The 18,841-nt window shown below is 46.6% G+C and overlaps 1 protein-coding gene across 4 annotated transcripts in view; it reads right to left on the bottom strand.

Moving 5' to 3' along the window:
- Positions 1-1,115: 1,115 nt before the first annotated feature.
- The window catches only part of PIK3C2B (phosphatidylinositol-4-phosphate 3-kinase catalytic subunit type 2 beta), a 72,259-nt gene continuing 54,533 nt past the window's right edge, over positions 1,116-18,841 (bottom strand). For 2 of the 4 annotated variants that reach the window (XM_032137155.2, XM_032137156.2), the window contains 12 exons: positions 18,664-18,793; positions 17,420-17,556; positions 12,931-13,100; positions 12,286-12,442; positions 11,809-11,918; positions 10,694-10,895; positions 10,154-10,278; positions 8,394-8,511; positions 6,601-6,682; positions 6,110-6,216; positions 4,096-4,224; positions 1,116-3,521 (listed from right to left, as the gene is read on the bottom strand). In XM_032137155.2, coding sequence (XP_031993046.1) covers positions 3,333-3,521; positions 4,096-4,224; positions 6,110-6,216; positions 6,601-6,682; positions 8,394-8,511; positions 10,154-10,278; positions 10,694-10,895; positions 11,809-11,918; positions 12,286-12,442; positions 12,931-13,100; positions 17,420-17,556; positions 18,664-18,793 — 1,656 coding nt within the window. In that variant the 3' untranslated portion in view covers positions 1,116-3,332. Of the gene's footprint in view, positions 3,522-4,095; positions 4,225-6,109; positions 6,217-6,600; positions 6,683-8,393; positions 8,512-10,153; positions 10,279-10,693; positions 11,919-12,285; positions 12,443-12,930; positions 13,101-17,419; positions 17,557-18,663; positions 18,794-18,841 lie in introns of those variants that run through there. The other 2 variants (XR_009210751.1, XM_058430578.1) reach the window with 2 other exon arrangements.

Here is an 18,841-nt window from a genome sequence, read left to right as displayed (position 1 = left end):
ATAAAAAGCACCCGAAATACCAATTAGACCAATTTAAGGGATTGTATTAAACATTGCCTAGGAGGGGTTGCACAAGGTTTGGAGTGCAACAAACCGGGGTTCAAACTCCAAGACTTATTGGCTGTGTGCCCTTAGGCAGGTTACTTCATCCCTCTGAGCTTCAGTTTCTTCATCTGTAAAATGGATAATGGTACACACCTGATCAAGTTGTTGTGAGGCTAGATTTAGCTGACAAATGTAAAACTGGTCAGTGCAGTGCACTAGTACATATAAAAGTTACCATTTGGTGGTATAAAAACCACTATTATTATCTTCATCTCATACATCAGATGTTCAGATGTTTCAATGTAAACATTTGAACATCAACCAATCTTTTTTTTTTTTTTTTTTGAGATGGAGTTTCACTCTTGTTGCCCAGGTTGGAGTGCAGTGGCACAATCTCGGCTCACTGCAACCTCCACCTCCCAGGTTCAAGCGATTCTCCTGCCTCAGCCTCCTGAGTAGCTGAGGTTACAGGCACGTGCCACCACGCCTGGCTAATTTTTGTATTTTCGGTAAAGACGGGGTTTCACTATGTTGGTCAGGCTAGTCTCAAACTCCTGACCTCAGGTGATTCACCCACCTTGGCCTCCCCAAGTGCTGAGATTACAGGGATGAGCCACTGTGCCCAGCCAAATATCAACCAATCTTTAAAATGATAGTTTCAGCTGGGTGCAGTGGCTCACACCTGTAATCTCAACACTTTGAGAGGACAAGGTGAGAGGGTTGCTTGGACTCAGGAGTTCAAGACCAGCCTGCGCAACGTAGCAAGACCTTGTCTCTACTAAAAATTACTTTTAAAAATTATGGGAGACTGAGGCAGGTAGATCACTTGAGCCCAGGAGTTCAAGACCAGCCTGGGAAACATGGCAAAACCCTGTCTCTACAAAGAATAAAAAAAATTAGCCAGACGTGGTGTGCACCTGTGGTCCCAGCTACTGGGAAGGCTGAGGTGGGAGGATGGATGGAGTCCGGGAGGTGGAGGTTGCAGTAAGCCTAGATCTCACCACTGCACTCCAAGCCTGGGCGACCAAGAGAGACCCTGTGTCAAAAAAATAAATAAAATTATAGTTTCATTTTTTTCTCAAATGTCATTTATTAGAAAATACAATTCCCAAGAAAGGAGATACAAGGGATTCTGGGAAGTGGGAAGTAAACAGTACACAGATCTCTTTAAATCAGGAGCATACAGGTCATAATAAAATGAGCTACAGGCACAAAGCCAGTAACACATTTATGGTCCGTTCATCTGGAAAAGTTTCACCACCCACTCCCCACTCCCCTTCCCCCTCCTGGAAGCAGCCAGCTTTATCCTTGGCATTTTAATTTTAGAGAAAATTTAAATTTCCATGCTGCCCTGTGGCTTCGGTCAATGGAGCTTCTTTCTCCAGTTATGGAATGAGTCAGCAAAACGGGGAGTTTCTGATCCTTGGAATTAGGGAGGGACAGTTTACAGAATGTCCTCATTTCACTCTTTTCCCAATCATGGGAAACATCCAGCCAATTCTGGCTTTAAAAGTTAATATCAAATTCAAAGTCCCTCCCTCCTTTTGGCAAGGAAGACAACCCTTTGGAGTGAAACACAAAAGAGCAAATGTAAAATTCATCTGGGGCTGGCCGGGCATGGTGGCTCCATGTAATCCTGTAATCCCAGCACTTTGGGAGGCCGAGGCAGGCAGATCACGAGGTCAAGAGATCGAGACCATCCTGGCCAACATGGTGAAACCCCGTCTCTACTAAAAATACAAAAATTAGCTGGGCATGGTGGCACATGCCTGTAATCCCAGCTATTCGGGAGGCTGAGGTAGGAGAATCACTTGAACCTGGGAGGCAGAGGTTGCAGTGAGTTGAGATCATGCCACTACACTCCAGCCAGGCGACAGGGCGAGACTCCGTCTCCAAAAAAAAAAAAAAAAATCCATCTGGTAGGGAATAAAGAATATGAAGAGATAAGAGACTCAGTCTCAGTCTCTCCTTTTGGGCTCCTGAGCTTAGCTCCAGGGGAATAATCACAACTCCAATCCAGCCTCCTACTGACCAAAGAAAAATCATGGGGCAAAAAACAACAGTTTTGATGGAATCCCCCACCCCATGCCCCTTTCCTTCAGATAGGGCATCCCTTTGGCTCCAGACTAAATAGGTTTATGGCCCCACAGAATGAGGAAAAGTCTTATAAAAACGGTGACAGAAATGGAGTTTGGGAGGGAAGCAGCACAGCAGAAAGAAGTGGGAAGCGATGGATGGGGAATGCTTTCCAGAGGCTACCTAGCAAGCAGTCAGTGGCCTCTGCAGCCCAGGGACCTCTTCCCAGGGCCAAGATGCTCTTGGGTGAAACTACATCTAAGGACTGAGTCAGTATTTTGTCCCACCAGAGAGAAATGAAGGGAGAGACCTATGGGGAAGCACCCCCAGCATATTCGTAGAGACCAGCTGACCCCCAGAAGGGCCAGGAGAATGGAGGCAAGGGGTAGAAAATGGTATTCAGGGCAAGTCCTAATAAAGTAGGGAAGACAAGAGGAAAAGTCCCCCCAAAAGAGCATGGGTCCCTGAATACGGGTCCTTAGCAGAACCCCAATACGGAAGGCCCTTCCTTACACATGTAGGTATCACAGCGCTCTCCTTTGGAGGCAAAATCAGAAAGGCCCAGTGGCGCAAGCCTCAGTCCAACACAGGCAGCCCTCCCCAACCCTCCCCAACCTGTCCTTAGAGAGGGCTCTGGCCGAGGACCCACTGGGCCCCTCCCCAAATAGTTCCTATAGCTAGAAAACAAAACAACAACAACAACAAAAAGAAACCTAGGGAAAAGTCCAATAAGAACCTTAATCATACAAAAAGTCCAAATAGTCTTCCTCTCTTGCCTTCTGGGGCATAGGTATGTCCCTTCTCGCAAGGCTTCCTGTCCCAGTTAGGACAACATCACTATTTCATTTTTTAAAAATAAAAATTAAGATATCCACCCACCCACCCCCAAAATGCTACTTCATACAGCCCACCCCACACACTCCCCAAACCAAGCATTGCTCCCTTGACACAAGGTAAACTTAAAACTTTGCGACAACCTCACAGCCTCCAAGGGGCTGCTCATCACAACCAACCCACGTTCAGTCTCCAGAGGAAGAGACAGCAGAGCATGTCTTACTCTCCCTGCCTCCTACCACAGAGGCCAGAATCACCTGGACCGAGCTGGAGACCTGCCCAGGGCCCTGGCCCTTCACAAGAAGAGTCTCATGGGAGAGTCCTCTCCCCCAGCTCCCGCCACCAGCCTGGGATGCTGGGTGGTGGCTCTGCTGGGCTCATAAGGTGCCATGACTTCGAGATCCCAGTGCGAACCAGCCAGTCTTCTCCTGAGCCAGGTCCAGCTCTCGCAGGCGGATGTTCACCTCACCAAGGAGGACATTCTCCCAGAATCCCTGCTCACTCAGCACACTCAGCTGAAGCTCCCGCTGCTGCAGGTCTCCCTTGGGGATCCCATCATACACCAACTGCAAACATAGAGATGGGTGAGGGAAGTGGTGAGAGAAGGAACAAGAAGAATCCAGAGGGAACCCGAGAGAGGGAGATGGTAAAGTCTGTTGAGGGTTGATCCAGCTGAGGCTAGCATTGACCCTGCAGAGTCCCAGGTAATACAGAAGGTACACAAGGTACACAGACTCCAAGGGAAGCATTAATGAACTCTGTTCTTTGCTCAGAGTTCAAGCAGGTGAGGGCTTTGTATTGGGGCCACTGCTTATTTTCAGCACAGGACTGGCAGGCTCCTCCTTCCCACAGGATAGGGCAAGACCCCAGCCATGAAATCTCAGCCCAAAAGGGCTGGCAAACTTTTTATGTAAAGGGACAGACAGTAAATATTTTTAGGCTTGATAAGCCATATGGTCTATGTGACAACTACTCAATCCTGCCATTGCAACATGAAAGCAGCCACAGGCAACACCTAAATCAGCAAGTACAGCCATGTTCTTAATACAACATCTTAATATGTTCTTCAATACGACTTTATCTAGGAGAACAGGCGCAGGTTGCCAACCCCTGCCCTACCCCACCATTTTCCCCACCCACCATCTCATTGTAGGTAGGATTGCAGGTTTTCCGGGCCACTTTGGTTTTCCTCTTAGTGGTTTTCTGAGGGTCAGGAAGGAGGTAAATTTTCACATAGGGGTCAGGGTCATTTCCATCCTGGAGCAGTTGCTACAATAGAATGAGAACCAAAAAATGTTAAGATTTTTAACATCTGTCTCTTCATCACCATTCCTGTGATCACACTCTGATCCAGACTCTCATCTGCCATGTGGCATCTTGCAACGCACAACTAATTTATTTGCTTCCAAGCTCACTCTATTCTGATAAAAATATCTACCATGATAACATCGTGTCCTATTAAAACATCAATTGGTTTGCCTATGATATCAAGTCTATACTTTTTATCCAAATCCTCAGGACATCCCATAATGTGCTCTGTTTTGAGTGAACCATCATGTTCCCAGGTATCTTCCTGCCATTGTCTATTTTGTCATTTGGTCCACTTAACCCCTAAGAGGTAGAGACATGAGTCACAGAGATTGAGTTGCTTGCTCAAGGGCAGCCAACTAATGATTCACCCAGCCTGATCCTTTTAAAACCTAAGTCAGATCATGTCATGTCTCTGCTCAAAACCCATCTCATTCAGGGAAAAGGCCATGGTTCTTACTATCGGGGTGAGGTGCTGGTCCATCATACCCTCTCCAACCTCATCATCCACTCCTCTCGACTTTGCTCCATCGGCTTCAGCCGCTGGCCCCTTGCTGTTTCTGATGCACCCCTGGCAGGCTCCTGGCTCTGGGCTGTCAGATCTAACTGCTCCCTTTGCCTGGGAAAGTCTGCCCTCAGGTGCATAAACATGGCTCCCTCCCTCACCTTCTCCATCTTGCTAAGACACCTCCTCAACAATGAGGCCTTCCCTGACCACTCTTTGCAAAGTCCACTCCCTTCATTCCATCCTAGCATTCCTTCTCTGCTTTATTTCTTGCCATAGCTCTTACTACCATCTTCTATGCCATGTATTTTACTTATCTGCCTGTCTGCCGGTTCCAACTAGAATGTAAGCCCCCTGAGGGCAGGGATTTTGTTTTGTTTTCCCCCATACCCAGAGCTAATGTATCAGTATATAGCAGGCACTCAAACATTTATTGAATGAATGAAGAATAAATGGATGAATGTTCATGCTCCTCCTGCCATATCCCACTGGCCCAACCTACACAAAATGCCTAACATAGGATGCAGCACAATGCAAGTATTCAAGTTCCCTTCCTGGCTGGGCGTGGTGGCTCACACCTATAATCCCAGCACTTTGGGAGGCTGAGGTGGGTGGAGCACCTTAAGTCAGGCATTCGAGACCAGTCTAGCCAACATGGTGAAACCCGGTCTCTAATTTTAAAAAATACAAAAATTAGTCAGGTGTGGTGGCATGTGCCTGTAGTCCCAGCTACTCAGGCTGAGGCAGGAAAATCGCTTGAACCCAGGAGGCGGAGGTTGCAGTAAGCCAAGATTGCGCCACTGCACTCCAGCCTGGGTGACACAGCAAAACTCCACTTCAAGAAAAAGTTCCCTTCCTCTTCTAGTCACAATGTTCTTAGAACTCATACCAAAAATTTAGTAATTATATACTGCCTTGATCATGTTCAAAGGATGTCACGTGGCTGCTGAATCATTATAGCCAGGTAATGAGCCCCTTGGGCCTCTCCCTTATAATTACCCTAATAATCATTATTCTAATAAAACCAGGCATAGTGTTAAGTATTCCACAAGCATTATCTCATTTAATCCCCATAATGACTCTATGAGGTAGGTGCTTAACATTTTCCTCATTCTAATGAGGCTCAGAATGATTAGGTTACTTGTCAAAGACCACAGCTAAAAAAAGCTGTATCATGTATTGCCTAGTCATACCATAGGCTTGCTATGGTTATAGGTCCATGGTGGATGCTCAGTAGACTGTGGTGGTTACCCGTATGACACAGGGCAGAGAAGGTCTGCCCAAAAAAGTAGCTCAAGAAAGATTAAAAAAGAAAAAAATCAGGGCTGTGCAGGCACTTACCAAGCCCCGAATATGCATCACCATGATGAAGAGTTTATTGTTTTTGTAGGAGATGGACAGCTTCACCTCCCCTCCCACCTTTCCGACGGGCCGGGCCCATGTGCCATCTGTAGGGACAAATGAAACCAAGAAGGGTCAAGAGGCCAGGCAGGTGTTTCTGTTTTCTTTCTGAACCCCCTTGCCCCAGCCTCTCCACGTCAGGTTTCTGATACTCATGAGGCATCTACATAAGTGTAGTCTGAATGTGGTTAGAGTTAACTGGGTTGGGATGGGTCTGAGGATATAATCAACTGAATATCCACCCTGTGGGGAACCCAGGTAAGGAGCTATGGACCCCACAGCCTGGGTGGGAAACTAGATTCCCCGGAGAGTAAGAAAAGGAACAGGAGGCAAGTCAAGGAGAGAGAACTGAGAAGAGGTTGGGGCAGAAGCAGTTATCCTTGGGGTAGTTCAGAGGAGTTGGCAGGAAGGTCTCAGAGAAGATACTGTACCTGAGGACTTAGGAGCTGGGCTGGTGCCCATAGCCTTCTCATCCCGGGGCAGTGGGTGGAAGAAGGTGTACACCAAATCACACTGGAACAGAATCAGAAACAGGGCCATTCTTCAATAAGACAACGGCCCAATACAAAAAGGAAGGGGACTGTTCCAGATTTAAAAAGACTTAGGAAACATAACAACCAACAACATGCAGTTCTTATGTGGATTATAGCTCTAACAAGCCAACAGTAAAAGGAATTTGGGGGATGATGGGGAAATTTTGAATATGGACTATGTACTGAATAATATAATAATACTGTAGTTACATTAAAAACAAGGCTTTATTGTTTAGAGATGCATAGTGAGTATTTAGGGGGTACAGTATTATGATATCTGTAATTTACTTTTTTTATTTGTTTGAGATGGAGTCTCGCTCTGACACCCAGGCTAGAGTGCGGTGGGGCAATCTCAGCTCACTGCAACCTCAGCCTCCCAAGAGATGAGATTACAGGCATGCGCCACCACGCCCAGCTAATTTTTGTATTTTTAGTAGAGACATGTTGGCTAGGCTGGTCTCAAATTCCTAACCTCAGGTGACCCACCTGCCTCGGCCTCCCAAAGTGCTAAGATTACAGGCATGAGCCACTGCACCTGGCCTGTTATTTATTTTAAAATACTTCATAAAAAATAGAAGAAGCAAATATAGCAAAACGTTAAGTGTTTAGGTGATGGATATATAGGTGCTAATTATATTGTTTCTCTACTTTTCTGCATGTTTGAAAGTTTTAACACTAAAAAGTTTAAAAAGAAAAAACAGGCCGAGTGCAGTGGTTCATGCCTGTAATTCCAGCACTTTGGGAGGCTGAGGCCAGAGGATCGCTTGAGCTCAGGAGTCTGAGACCAGCCTGGTGACATAGTGAAACCCTGTCTTTACAAATAAAAATACAAAAACTAGCTGGGTGTGGTGGCCCATGCCTACAGTCCCAGCTACTCAGGAGGTTGAGGCAGGAGGATCGCTTGAGCCTGGGAGGTCGAGGCTGCAGTGAGCTGTGATTGTGCCACTGCACTCCAGACTGAATGACAGGGCAAGATCCTGTCTCAAAAAACAAACAAACAAACAAACAAACAACTGTGTGAAAATACTCACTTGAACATTAACGGAAAAAAAAACACATACTCTAAATATCTTTCACAAATAAAATGGTTAAGATTATGGTACTGCAAGTTGGTGTCTGGAGGAACAGATATTTAAAGTTATAGCATATGCATACTATAAACGCTAAGGGAAAAAAGCTCAGAACCTAGATTTATACTTAAGCTATGACCACTATAAAACTGTAAAAATCATGCTTGCATATGGACAAATAGGAAGGGAACATGGACAATAGGGGCAGATGATTTGTTAAAGTATTTAGTAATAGGATTCCTCATGACTTTGTTAGGGCCATTATAATACTATCTGTTTAAAAAAAAGTCTAGGTTGATAATACATACTCAACCTGCTCAAAAAATTTTTTCCTCAAAGAGGAGCCTCCTTTTCTGAGGCTCTGCTCATTCTCATCATTCTCAGACCATGTGCCTGGATGCATTCATGTTTCTGTTTAATTGCATTTCTGTGTATAACCCTGTGAGGCTGGACCCACCCTCCTCCTGTCTTCTGCAGACTGGAGCATTGGTCATTCAGCCTGCAGACCCCGAAGTGCCAAGTCCTGTTCCTGACTCCTAGTGCCCCCGGATGCTTCCACCCCTGCCTCCCCAACCACCCCCACCAGCCTGGACAGCCTGGAGGAGAGGCAAGCCCACCCACCTCGGCCACCTCTGGGGGTGCGTGGATCAAGTGCCAGATGTAACCGTTTAGCTCCTCCCTCCGCCTCTCGGCCACCGCCTCTCCCCGGGAGCGGCCGATCACGAAGCGACTAGGGAAGCTGGCGTGGCAACATAGGCAGTGGGGATGCAGGAGGTGAAGATGGGGAAAGAAAATGGACACAATGGGCTTTTTTCACATTTCATTTGCATTTCCAGTCCCCTAGCACCCATTTCCCAGCAGCCTCCATCTCTGGGGACCCTCACAATTCCTCCTGTGCTGCACATCTGTGCCCAGGTCTGACACCTGCTCAGCATCTCACGCCTACATTTCCAAGGGCCCCAGACAAGAAAACCAAACAGCGTGCCAGAGTCCTGTGGCTCCCCAGAAATGGCTCGGGAGCCCTCAGTTTCTCCCATCAATGTAAAAATCCTTTTTTTTTTTTTTTTTTTTTTTTTTGAGATGGAGTCTTGCTCTGTCACCCAGGCTGGAGTACAGTGGCACAATCTCGACTCACTGCAACCTCCACCACCTGGGTACAAGCGATTCTCCTGCCTCAGCCTCCCCAGCAGCTGGGATTACAGGCACGTACCACCGCGCCCAGCTAATTTTTGTATTTTTAGTAGAGGTGGGTTTCACCACGTTGGCCAGGCTGGTCTCAAACTCCTTAGCTCATGATCTGCCTGCCTCAGCCTGCCAAAGTGCTGAGATTACAGGCATGAGCCACCGCACCCAGCCAAAAAATTCATTTAAAAAGTTGTTTGTTTGTTTTGAGACTGAGTCTCGCTTTGTCGCCCAGGCTGGAGTGCAGTCACGTGATCTCAGCTCACTGCAACCTCTGCCTCCCGGGTTCAAGCGATTCTCCTGCCTCGGCCTCCTGAGTAGCTGGGATTATAAAAGCATGCCAACACACTAATTTTTGTATTTTTAGTAGAGATGGGTTTCGCCATGTTGGCCAGGCTGCTCTCGAACTCCTGACCTCAGGCAATCTGCCCACCTCGGCCTCCCAAAGTGCTGGGATTACAGGCGTGAGCCACTGCGCCCGGCCTGAAAAGTAGTTTTTTAAAAAATTGCAGTAAAATACGTGTAACATAAAATTTGCCATCTTAACCATTTTTAAGTGTACAGTTCTGTGGAATTAACCATATTCACATTGTCGTGCAACCATCGCCACTATCCAACTTCATAGCTCTTTTCATCTTGCAAAACTGAAGCTCTGTACCCATTAAACAACCAAACCTCCCTCCCCTCAGACCTGGGCAACTAGCTTTCTACTTTCTGCCTCTAGGAATCTGACTGCTCCAGGTAACTCAGATAAGTGGAATCACGCCGTTTTTGTCTTTTTGTGACTGGCTTATTTCACTTAGCAGAATGTCCTCAAGGTCCATCCACGTTGTTACCCGTGTCGAAATTTCCCTCCATTTTAAATGCTAAATAATATCCCACTGTATGTACATATGACATTTTGCTTATCCATTTGAAAAATGGTGTAACTCTTTAAAAAATTAGAAATTTTGAAACATCAGATTCAACCACGCCTTCCTTTCTGTCCAGTGGGCCCGGAGTGAGAGCTCTTGCGTGCAAGGAGAGCTCGGCCAGCAGGGGGAGCACTTATCATCAAACTCCATACCAGGCCAAGCAAAGCAGGCAGATGTTTAGTCCAAAACGGTATTTTCTGCCCCTGCAGTCCTGCCCACCTCCCATCGCGTATCCTTTCCCCCTCCCCCACATCCCTCTGTGCAGATAGTAAAGGGGGCAGCTACCTGGGCAAGTGTGAAGAAGGGAAGAGCAGCCGCAACTTATTGTGTAATTCCTGGAACTCCTCAAAGGTCCGCTGGATATAGGTGGCCTCGTGAGTGTTCTCTCGCATCACCTTTACCACATATATCTGCAAAGGTCCACATCTTAGGGTGTACCTGCTGAGCCCTCTGCACCCAGTGAAGGGTGTAGGAAAGGTCCGGAAGTGTATGCATGTGCTGAGGGGAGGGGCACATTCCAGAAGGAAGAGAGCAAGAGTCTCTCCAGTGGAGACAGATGATAGCACATACACAGGAATCTAAAAGCAGACTTCCCACATATGTTGCCGGGATCCTTGACTCAGAGGAAATAACCATCCAATTCAGCTCCCCAATTCTAGGCAGGTCACGTGAGCAAAGGAGAGGGAAGTGGTCCAGGACTGCTCCCAGCACAGGATGCTCGGTCAACTCCTGTGCCCACTGTGCAAGTGTGAAAAAAGTCAGGACCCCAGTAAGCCAGGGTCAGCAGAGAGCAAGAAAGGGGGTCAGATTGGAGAAAACACTTACATAGCCTTTGTTGGGGTGGAAGATCTTCTCATGGCGGCAGAGGAAAACATCACTGATTCGGCCAGAGCTCTTGAGAGTGTGTGTTCGGGAGGCAAAGGAGAGGGTCAGCCGGTCATCTGAGCCCGTGAACTTCATCTGAGCCAGATTATGGATGAAAAAATTGAGCTTTGTGGCTACACTGCCCAGGCTGGACTCAATCAACCTGGCAGGAGGATAAGAAAAGAGGATATAACCATGAACCCAAATTCCTGCTGCCTCGACAGGGTTGTTCCAAGGAATATTCCTTACTCCTGAGACTAACAATCAGCTCAGATCAAACCATTTTCCTGTGTCATATCCTCATAAAGCAAACGACTGGCACACAATTATCTCATGCAATTTGCTCACGTGAACCCTAGGGTCTTATCTCCTCCCCTGGCTGCCCACCTGAGCCAAAGACCATCAAACCAAGGTAGAAAGGAACTAGAAACTCACTCTCTCTGTGTAAATGTCTAAATATCGTGGTCAAAAAATTTCAAGGTTCATTACAATAGAACCTCACCAAGCACTGTTCAATCTAGAGATTTCAATTCAGAGGGAGAGGTCCTGTGTTAGGAGACCTAATAGAGAAAGTTTAATTCTCTGAGTTCCAAAAAGAGTGGAGAACATTATCTACACGGACCACATTTTGTAGGCATTCATAGATAAACATATCCTTGCTTTCACACACAGTGTGCCTAAAAACATTGTCAAATATGAGGAGACTGAATCATGGAACTCCACGTTTTGGCAAGGGGGAAGGGTCTGACCAAGAAAGTTAAAAATTATTACAAAAGCCACATTATACATTGCCCCATAGACAAAGTATTTGACTGGGACCTAGTGAGAATGTAGATAAGAGTGATGGCAATACCCTTGTGTGCAAAGGTTAGCACCAAAACACAGATGGGAAACCAAGGATGAGAGAAGCAAAATGATTTACCTAAGTCACGGGCAAAGTTGGGACAATATATCCACGTGGTCAGTTCTAGGCTCTAGCATCTGAGCTAAGCCTTTCACCTTTCCCCAGTCCTCCTCCTGCAGGCTGGGAATTAATCAGGGTGGGCATTGCTGATTCACTCAAGGAATCATGTTACCTAGTGAAGTAGGTAGTGGCATTGGCCTCTGTGTCCTGAGGCCTCAGGGCATCGTACACATACTTGAGGTCCTCCAGGTCTGAGAGCTCAGGGATCCCACAGGACAACATCTAAAAGGAGCAGAAAGAAGAAGAGAGGGTGCCTGTAACAACAGAGAATTCTTGCTGCTTCTCCACCTTTAGGCAAGGTTTTCTACAGCTAGGCTCCCTAACCCTTCTAGAGGGAGGTAGACAGATGCTGTGGGCAGTGGCTGGAGGGCCACAGGAACTGACGGGCTGGAGCAGGGAGTCAGGCACCTATACAGACATCATTGTCCTCAGGTAGTCTGGGTCCCTGCCTTTATCTAGGGCAGGCAGGTATTCAGTTGGGGCTCAGAGAGGTAAATCTCTAGAAATCCTCTGCAGCAAGACAGGGAAGTCTTAAAGATGGTGCCAGATAAGAAGAAGAAGGTATTCGGAAAGGGATGGAGCTCCTCACCAGGCCCAGAAGGTTGAGGAAGAGGTGGGTGTGCTTGCGAATGAGGTTGTAGGCTTGGCAGCAAAGGTCAACAAAATCATGGAAGCGGCTGGAAGGCTTGTCACCCCCGTTGATGACATACGCCATGTCCGAGGTGAAGACAAAGGGGGCACGGTCCCTGAGCCAAGGGGAACATACAGGTAGAAGGTCAACATGGAGGAGGAAGCCCACCATATGGGCTGCATCGGGGTCAGTTTCCCTCATCCCTCATCACGTGGACACACTGGATAGATGGGGCTCTAACTTTTTTCTTTGTTCCTTTCCTACCTTAATCTTAAAGGATCTCTGTATCCTTCATTGGTTCCTTATCTGTGAGCTGGCAATATTTTTTTCTGGATATCTGATTGCATTCCTTTTTGCTACAATTTGGTTCATTTCCCTTTGTACAGTCCTTGGTAGGGAAGAACAGCTGGTTCCCACATTCTTCTGCAAGGCCCTGCAAGGACTTGACCTCTTTATCAGTCTTCTCTCCTCCAATGCTGCTCAGCCCCGGGACCATGATCTGAGGCCTGGCTGCTTCCATCATGGGCTTGTGTCCCAGCTCTGAACCACTGTTGCTCACCTCCTTGCCCTTCACTCACAACCTGGCTTCAGGAGATCACTTACCGCTTGATGTTGCCAAACATCTGGGCATGGCCCAGGAAGCGGCCAAAATCAATGTGGAACATGTGACCAGTGGTCTTCAGCATGATGTTGTCGTTATGTCGGTCACAGATGCCCAAGACATACGTGGCCACGCAGCAGCCAGCGCAGGAGTAGATAAAGTTCTCCACAGCCTGGGAGGGGTCAAGGCAGATGGGAGGAGAGGACATAAAGCTGGCTTGGAAGGACTCCAGGGGCCACAGCCAGACAGAACTCAGCCAGCCCTGGCCTCTCTCTCTTCTGTGAACCCCAACAGTGTCTCACATCTGCCTGTTCATCCTTCATCATGTACTAACTTACACACTTATACACAGAAACATCTCCCATGTCTTATGGAGAAGATGGAGGTTTATATGTATGTTTATCTTCACCACTTCATCTGAATACCATCTTCTCTTTTCTTTCTCCTAGGGAGATTGGTTGGAAAGACAGTGGACTGATCCAAGAGCCCAGTCTTGATCAGCCCAGACTCAGGGGACCTTAAGAAATGGGAAGACTGACATTTACAACTTCCCCAACTGGCCATGATGATCTTAAGTACAGCCACTGAGGCAGCCAACTTAAGAATCTCTTCCTGACCCTGCTCAGAATTCTGTCATCCTTCTTCCTGCCCCAAATAAAATTCCCATTTCCAGAGTTCTTGGTAACAGCTAAATGCTAATCTAATTAAAGTCACTGAACTCCAAAGAAGAGCCAAGGCAGCTTAACACGTCTAGAGAGTGTTTTACACTTGAAAATGAGACATCTCTAGTTGGTAAAATATGTTAGAGATATTTCTGAGTTTAAAGCAAGAGAGGAGTGGTGAGGGGTTGACTCCATCTTATTTTGTCTGGTCAACATCCATCCCCTTATCTGTCTTTCCAGAAAGAAAAACTACATGGAATGAGGAAATAGACCACTCCTGCCTTCAAAATCCTCTTCGTGAGGTTTGTAGAATTCCTAAGAACTCAGGAAAGACATCAGCAGAGACCAATGATCGTCATAGACAGGTAGGAATATGAAATTAGGAATGAGGGAAAGCTTACTAGATACGGAATGCCTGCCCTCCTTGCCTCCTTCCATAAATTTCCACCCATCATCCTTCAATGACCTTAAGTCTCATATCTTTCCAGACCTTCCCAGCTCATACTGACTTCTCCTCCGAACCCCTACAGATGCACCGTCACCTCCATTCATACAGTGCTGACTTCGTCCTTTCAGTCCCATGGGGTTTAGAGATCTGTTCTCCTAACAGCTTCTCGCCTGTTTCACAAGGCCTATTGCAAAACTAGCTCCACACAGAATGCACCCACCCAGCTACTTGTCGAATTACAACCTGATGATGGATCCACCAGAAACTAAGAATGGAAAGGTTGTAAAGAAATCACAGCATTCATCTTCTGGAAGAAAAAGACTATTTCTAAGAAAGTAAAATAAATGAATAAAAGCACTTAATAAGGAGCATAACACGTAACTCCCAGTCTTGACCTGGATCTCTATCAAATCCTCTCCCTGTCACAGATGCTCTTTCTACCTTAAATGAATCCTATTTTGGCTGAGAAAATAGCTGTGTGCCTGTGGGTAAATGACTAAACTCTTTTCACCTCCCTAAGTTATGCAGGGTGTTAGCCGCTTACTGGCAAGAAGTCTCACTCTATAAGGGGCGCTCTGCCTCCTGATTTCAGGGGTTTCATGTGAGGGTGTGGGATACTCTCTTGCTGAGTAGGTGGCCAAGAGAAAATACCTCTAGTTTCTTTCTTCTGGAAGTCATCAAATGAAACTACCAGCATTGCTGGGAGTGGTGGCTGATGCCTGTAATCCCAGCACTTTGTTAGGCTGAGGTGGGTGAATCTCTTGAACCCAGGGGTTCAAGACCAGCCTGGGCAACATGGCAAAACCCCATCTCCACAAAAAATAGAAAAATTAGCTGGGCATAGTGGCACACGCCTGTAGTCCCAGCTACTCGGGAGGCTGAGTCAGGAGGATCACATGAACCCAGGAGGTGGAGGTTGCAGTGATTGTGCCACTGTATTCCAGCCTGGGTGACAGCGTGAGACCCTGCCTCGAAAAAAAAGAAACTACCAGCATTATTCTTGCAGAAAGGCTAGAAGGGCAGAGAAGCTATCTTTGAAAGACTGAGATTAAACATGAACATGCAGAGTTAGTTTCTCTCTGTGTGTATTCTCGTACATTCTTTTGTACATTTATTTTTATAATATTCTTGTACATTCGTCTGTGCACTTATTATTATTTAGTATTATTTCCATACATTTACACATATGTGACGATTACATTGGCAGGGAGTAATCAAAACTCCAGCACCTAGTACAGTGCCTCTGCATATGGGTGTTTAATACCTGAAAAATGCATATTAGTATAAAGAGTAAGTATACGGGAGGTCGGTAGTAGAAAGGAAAAAAATCATTACTCTTCTCCAAGGGCAGAGGGCCTGGAAATGTACAGCATAGAGCGGCAGAGTTTTGGGGAATGAGAAGGGAAGAAATGGCTCTCCAGGTAAAGGAAATATTATTGCCTACAGTACTGCAGAAATGAAAGTAGTAGCCCCCCCTGCCCCACCGCATGATCCAGCTAGTAGCCTAGCTGGAGCATAGGTTAGCATAAGATGGTAGGTTGCAGTGGATGGGCTTACAGGAGTCAGCAGGGCTGGATTATAAAATGGCTCTGTGTGCAATGCTATCTGTTAGGACACACGGAGGCTTTGAAGACTTATCTGCACTTAAAAAAAAAAAAAAACAGCTGGGCACTGTGGCTCATGCCTGTAATCCCAGCACTTTGGGAGGCTGAGGTGGGTGGATCACCTGAGGTCAGGAGTTCACGACCAGCCTGGCCAACACGGTGAAACCCCTTCTCTACTAAAAATACGAAAATTAGCTGGGCATGGTGGTGCGCGCCTATAATTCCAGCTACTTGGGAGGCTGAGGCAGGAGAATCGCTTGAATCCAGGAGGTGGAGGTTGCAGCGAGCCAAGATTGTGCCATTGCACTCCAGCCTGGGCAACAAGAGCAAAACTCTGTCTCAAAAAAAAACCAAAAAAAAAAAACCACCTCTGAAATCAAGCAGAGGCTGGCTCTAGATGGAAGAGAGGCATTCCAGTGGTTCAGGGGACCGACAGCAAAGAGCTGAACAAAATCAACGGTAACAAAATAGGAAGAAGAGGACAGATTTGAGAGCTAGCTGGAAAGAAGAATAAACAGAGCTTGGTACAGAAGTGAGATAGAGGGAAGCATCAGGAAGACTGTGGCTTTGGCTTGGGTAAATGCACAGAGAGAGTCACACCATTGACTAATAGCAAACACAAAAAGCAGGTTTCAACAGGCAAAGGAGAGACAGCAGGCTCAGTTTTGCCTACGCAGAGTTTGAGACGTGGGTGAAACATAGGTGGAAAAGTCCAGCAAGAAAGTGGCTATAGAACCACCTGGAGGAAGCGAAGAGGGCTAGAGGAATGGCTTCGGAGGTCATCATGATATAGGTGGTAGCTGAAGTAATAAGAGGATGAGCTGGCACAAGAAGAGTGCAAAGAGGGCCCAGCAGGCCAGGAATTAAGCCCTGGGGAACACAAACACTGAAAGCCATTTAAGATCATCTAATTACACATTCACTAAATAATGTTCTGATTACACCTTGGCTGCCCATGCTGGTTTTCCCTCCAGGATAAAGTACATTGATCAATATAAATCAGTATTTGGGTCCCTTGAAGTTAAAATTATATGAATTAGCATTCTGGCTATAGCCAGTCTCTTGTGAGTTTGGTTATTGTGATTTGTTCCTTCCCAGTGTCCCTTCTTCCCTCAACCTAATTAACCCAGAGACTAGAGTTGTGAGGCTGGGAACAGGCCATGGACCCTAGCAGGCTACCAAGGCCCTACCACCCAGGAAAGCTCCACTTCTAATCTAATCTTCTTTCATCAGGAACCAGCCAGCCCTGTTTTCACTCGTCTCTGTCTCATATTTAACCTCAATCCTAGCTTTGAGTTACAGCCTTGCCACACATCAGCTCCATAACTAGGAATGAATGAGTGAATCTTAATTCACAGCTATGAAAAGAAGGGGCTGGCATAAAATGATCTCTAAAGTCTCTTCCAACCAACTCTTCTTCTAGAAAGTACCACCGAACCCTCTGAGAACAAAAGGGAACTTGAACAGGATCCACAACTGGGAGGGATACAGATAGGCTCTCAAAAGCTGGCGCCTCCTCCAAGACTTAATCTGCTAGGAGAACTCAGTGAAAGTTTCTCAGTCCAGTATCAGGGGATTTTCTCAACCAGCTTACAAGAGGCATTTGAGTGAGTCACCCCTAGATATTTGGAGGCACCAGTCAACCAAGAAAGGGTAGGTCCTTCTACCAACAAAGCTGAGCTGTCTTCTCTGAGCAAATGCGGGTCTTGTGGTTAAAGAGCTGTGTGCCAGCATCAGGCACACACACACCAGACACACTCCTCACCCACAACCCTACCTTCTCATACTCGTCCTCCCCAGGGTTGTGTTTCTGCAGCCAGTCTGCCAGGGGCCGGTCCTTAAACGAGCCGGTCACCCCATGCTCCACCTGGATCTTACGCAGGGTCTCAGCATTAGGGATCATCTCCACCATCCCTGTGAGGGGAGAAATGGGGGTCATGTTCCAGACCAGAATGAAGGGCACTGCAGAGAGAGGACTACAAGGACTGTGCTCATGCTTCCCTATAAATTAAGCTGTAAGGCATTTGGACTAAGTCTGATAATAATAGGAAAAGAATAACCATAGAAAGGAAGGTCATTCCCACATTTCCTATTCCATACTGTGACTTTTTGGTCTCTCCAGTTCATAGCTGCTGCTCCCTTTGTTTTTAGCTTTTACTATGGGAATTTGAAAATATATATCAGAATAAAAAGAATGGTATCATGAATTCACACGTAACTATCACCCAGCTTCAAAAATTATCAACATTTTGCTAATCGTTTGCTAATCACACAACCCTATTTCTCCACTCCCTGCCACCTTGGTTGGAGTATTTTAAAGCAAATCCCAGATACTTTATTTCACTCATAAATATTTCAAGTGTAATTAACAAAGACACCAGCCATTGTCACATCCAAAAAATTAACAATCACTCTTTAATCTAACTCAATCTATATTCAAATTTCCCCCAACTGTCTCTCTCCTTCTCTCTCTCTCTATATATATATTTTCACACAGGGTCTCACTCTGTCATCTAGTCTGAAGTACAGTGGCACCATCATGGCTTACTGCAGCCTCGAATTCCTGGACTCAAGTGATCCATCTGCCTCAGCCTCCCGAGGAGTTGGGACTGCAGGCACATGCCATTAGGCCTGGCTAATTTTTTATAATTTTTATTAGAGATGAGGTATCTAGGTTGGTCTCAAACATTCCTGAGCTCAAGCAATTCTCCCATCTCAGCTTCCCAAAGTGCTGGGATTACAGGCATGAGCTACCATGCCTGGCCCAAAAACTATTTCCTTACAACTGGTTTGTTTTAATCAGGATTCAAAGTCTACACAATATGCTTGGCTGTCACGGCACCAAGTCTGTTTTACTTTATACTCCCATGCCTCCCTTTTAAGGCTATCCCACAGCTTCTCATGAAATAATCTTGCCCTTTTCACTTTCCTGGAGGAGGACACAGTTTGTGTTGGCAATGGGCAGGAGGACAATAAGCAAAGGGGTCCCCGCCTCCACCCTCACCCCTACTCCCAACTGACCTCTGCCCCGGCCAGTGGAGAAGCAGCGGAAGATGACCATGCGCATGTCCAGCCCCTCCTGGACCCAGATCTTGCTCATGATGCGAATCATCTGCAGCGTTAGCATGTCCTGGCGAAGGTCGTCCCCACACTGGATGGATGGAGAAAGTGACCAGATCCAATCTCCACTGCCTCCCCA

Source organism: Hylobates moloch, unplaced genomic scaffold (assembly GCF_009828535.3).
Source record: "Hylobates moloch isolate HMO894 unplaced genomic scaffold, HMol_V3 SCAFFOLD_18, whole genome shotgun sequence".
Taxonomy (NCBI): Eukaryota; Metazoa; Chordata; class Mammalia; order Primates; family Hylobatidae; genus Hylobates; species Hylobates moloch.
The sequence above is the reverse complement of the archived record's forward strand: the minus strand, read 5'-3'. Positions and strand labels throughout refer to the sequence as shown.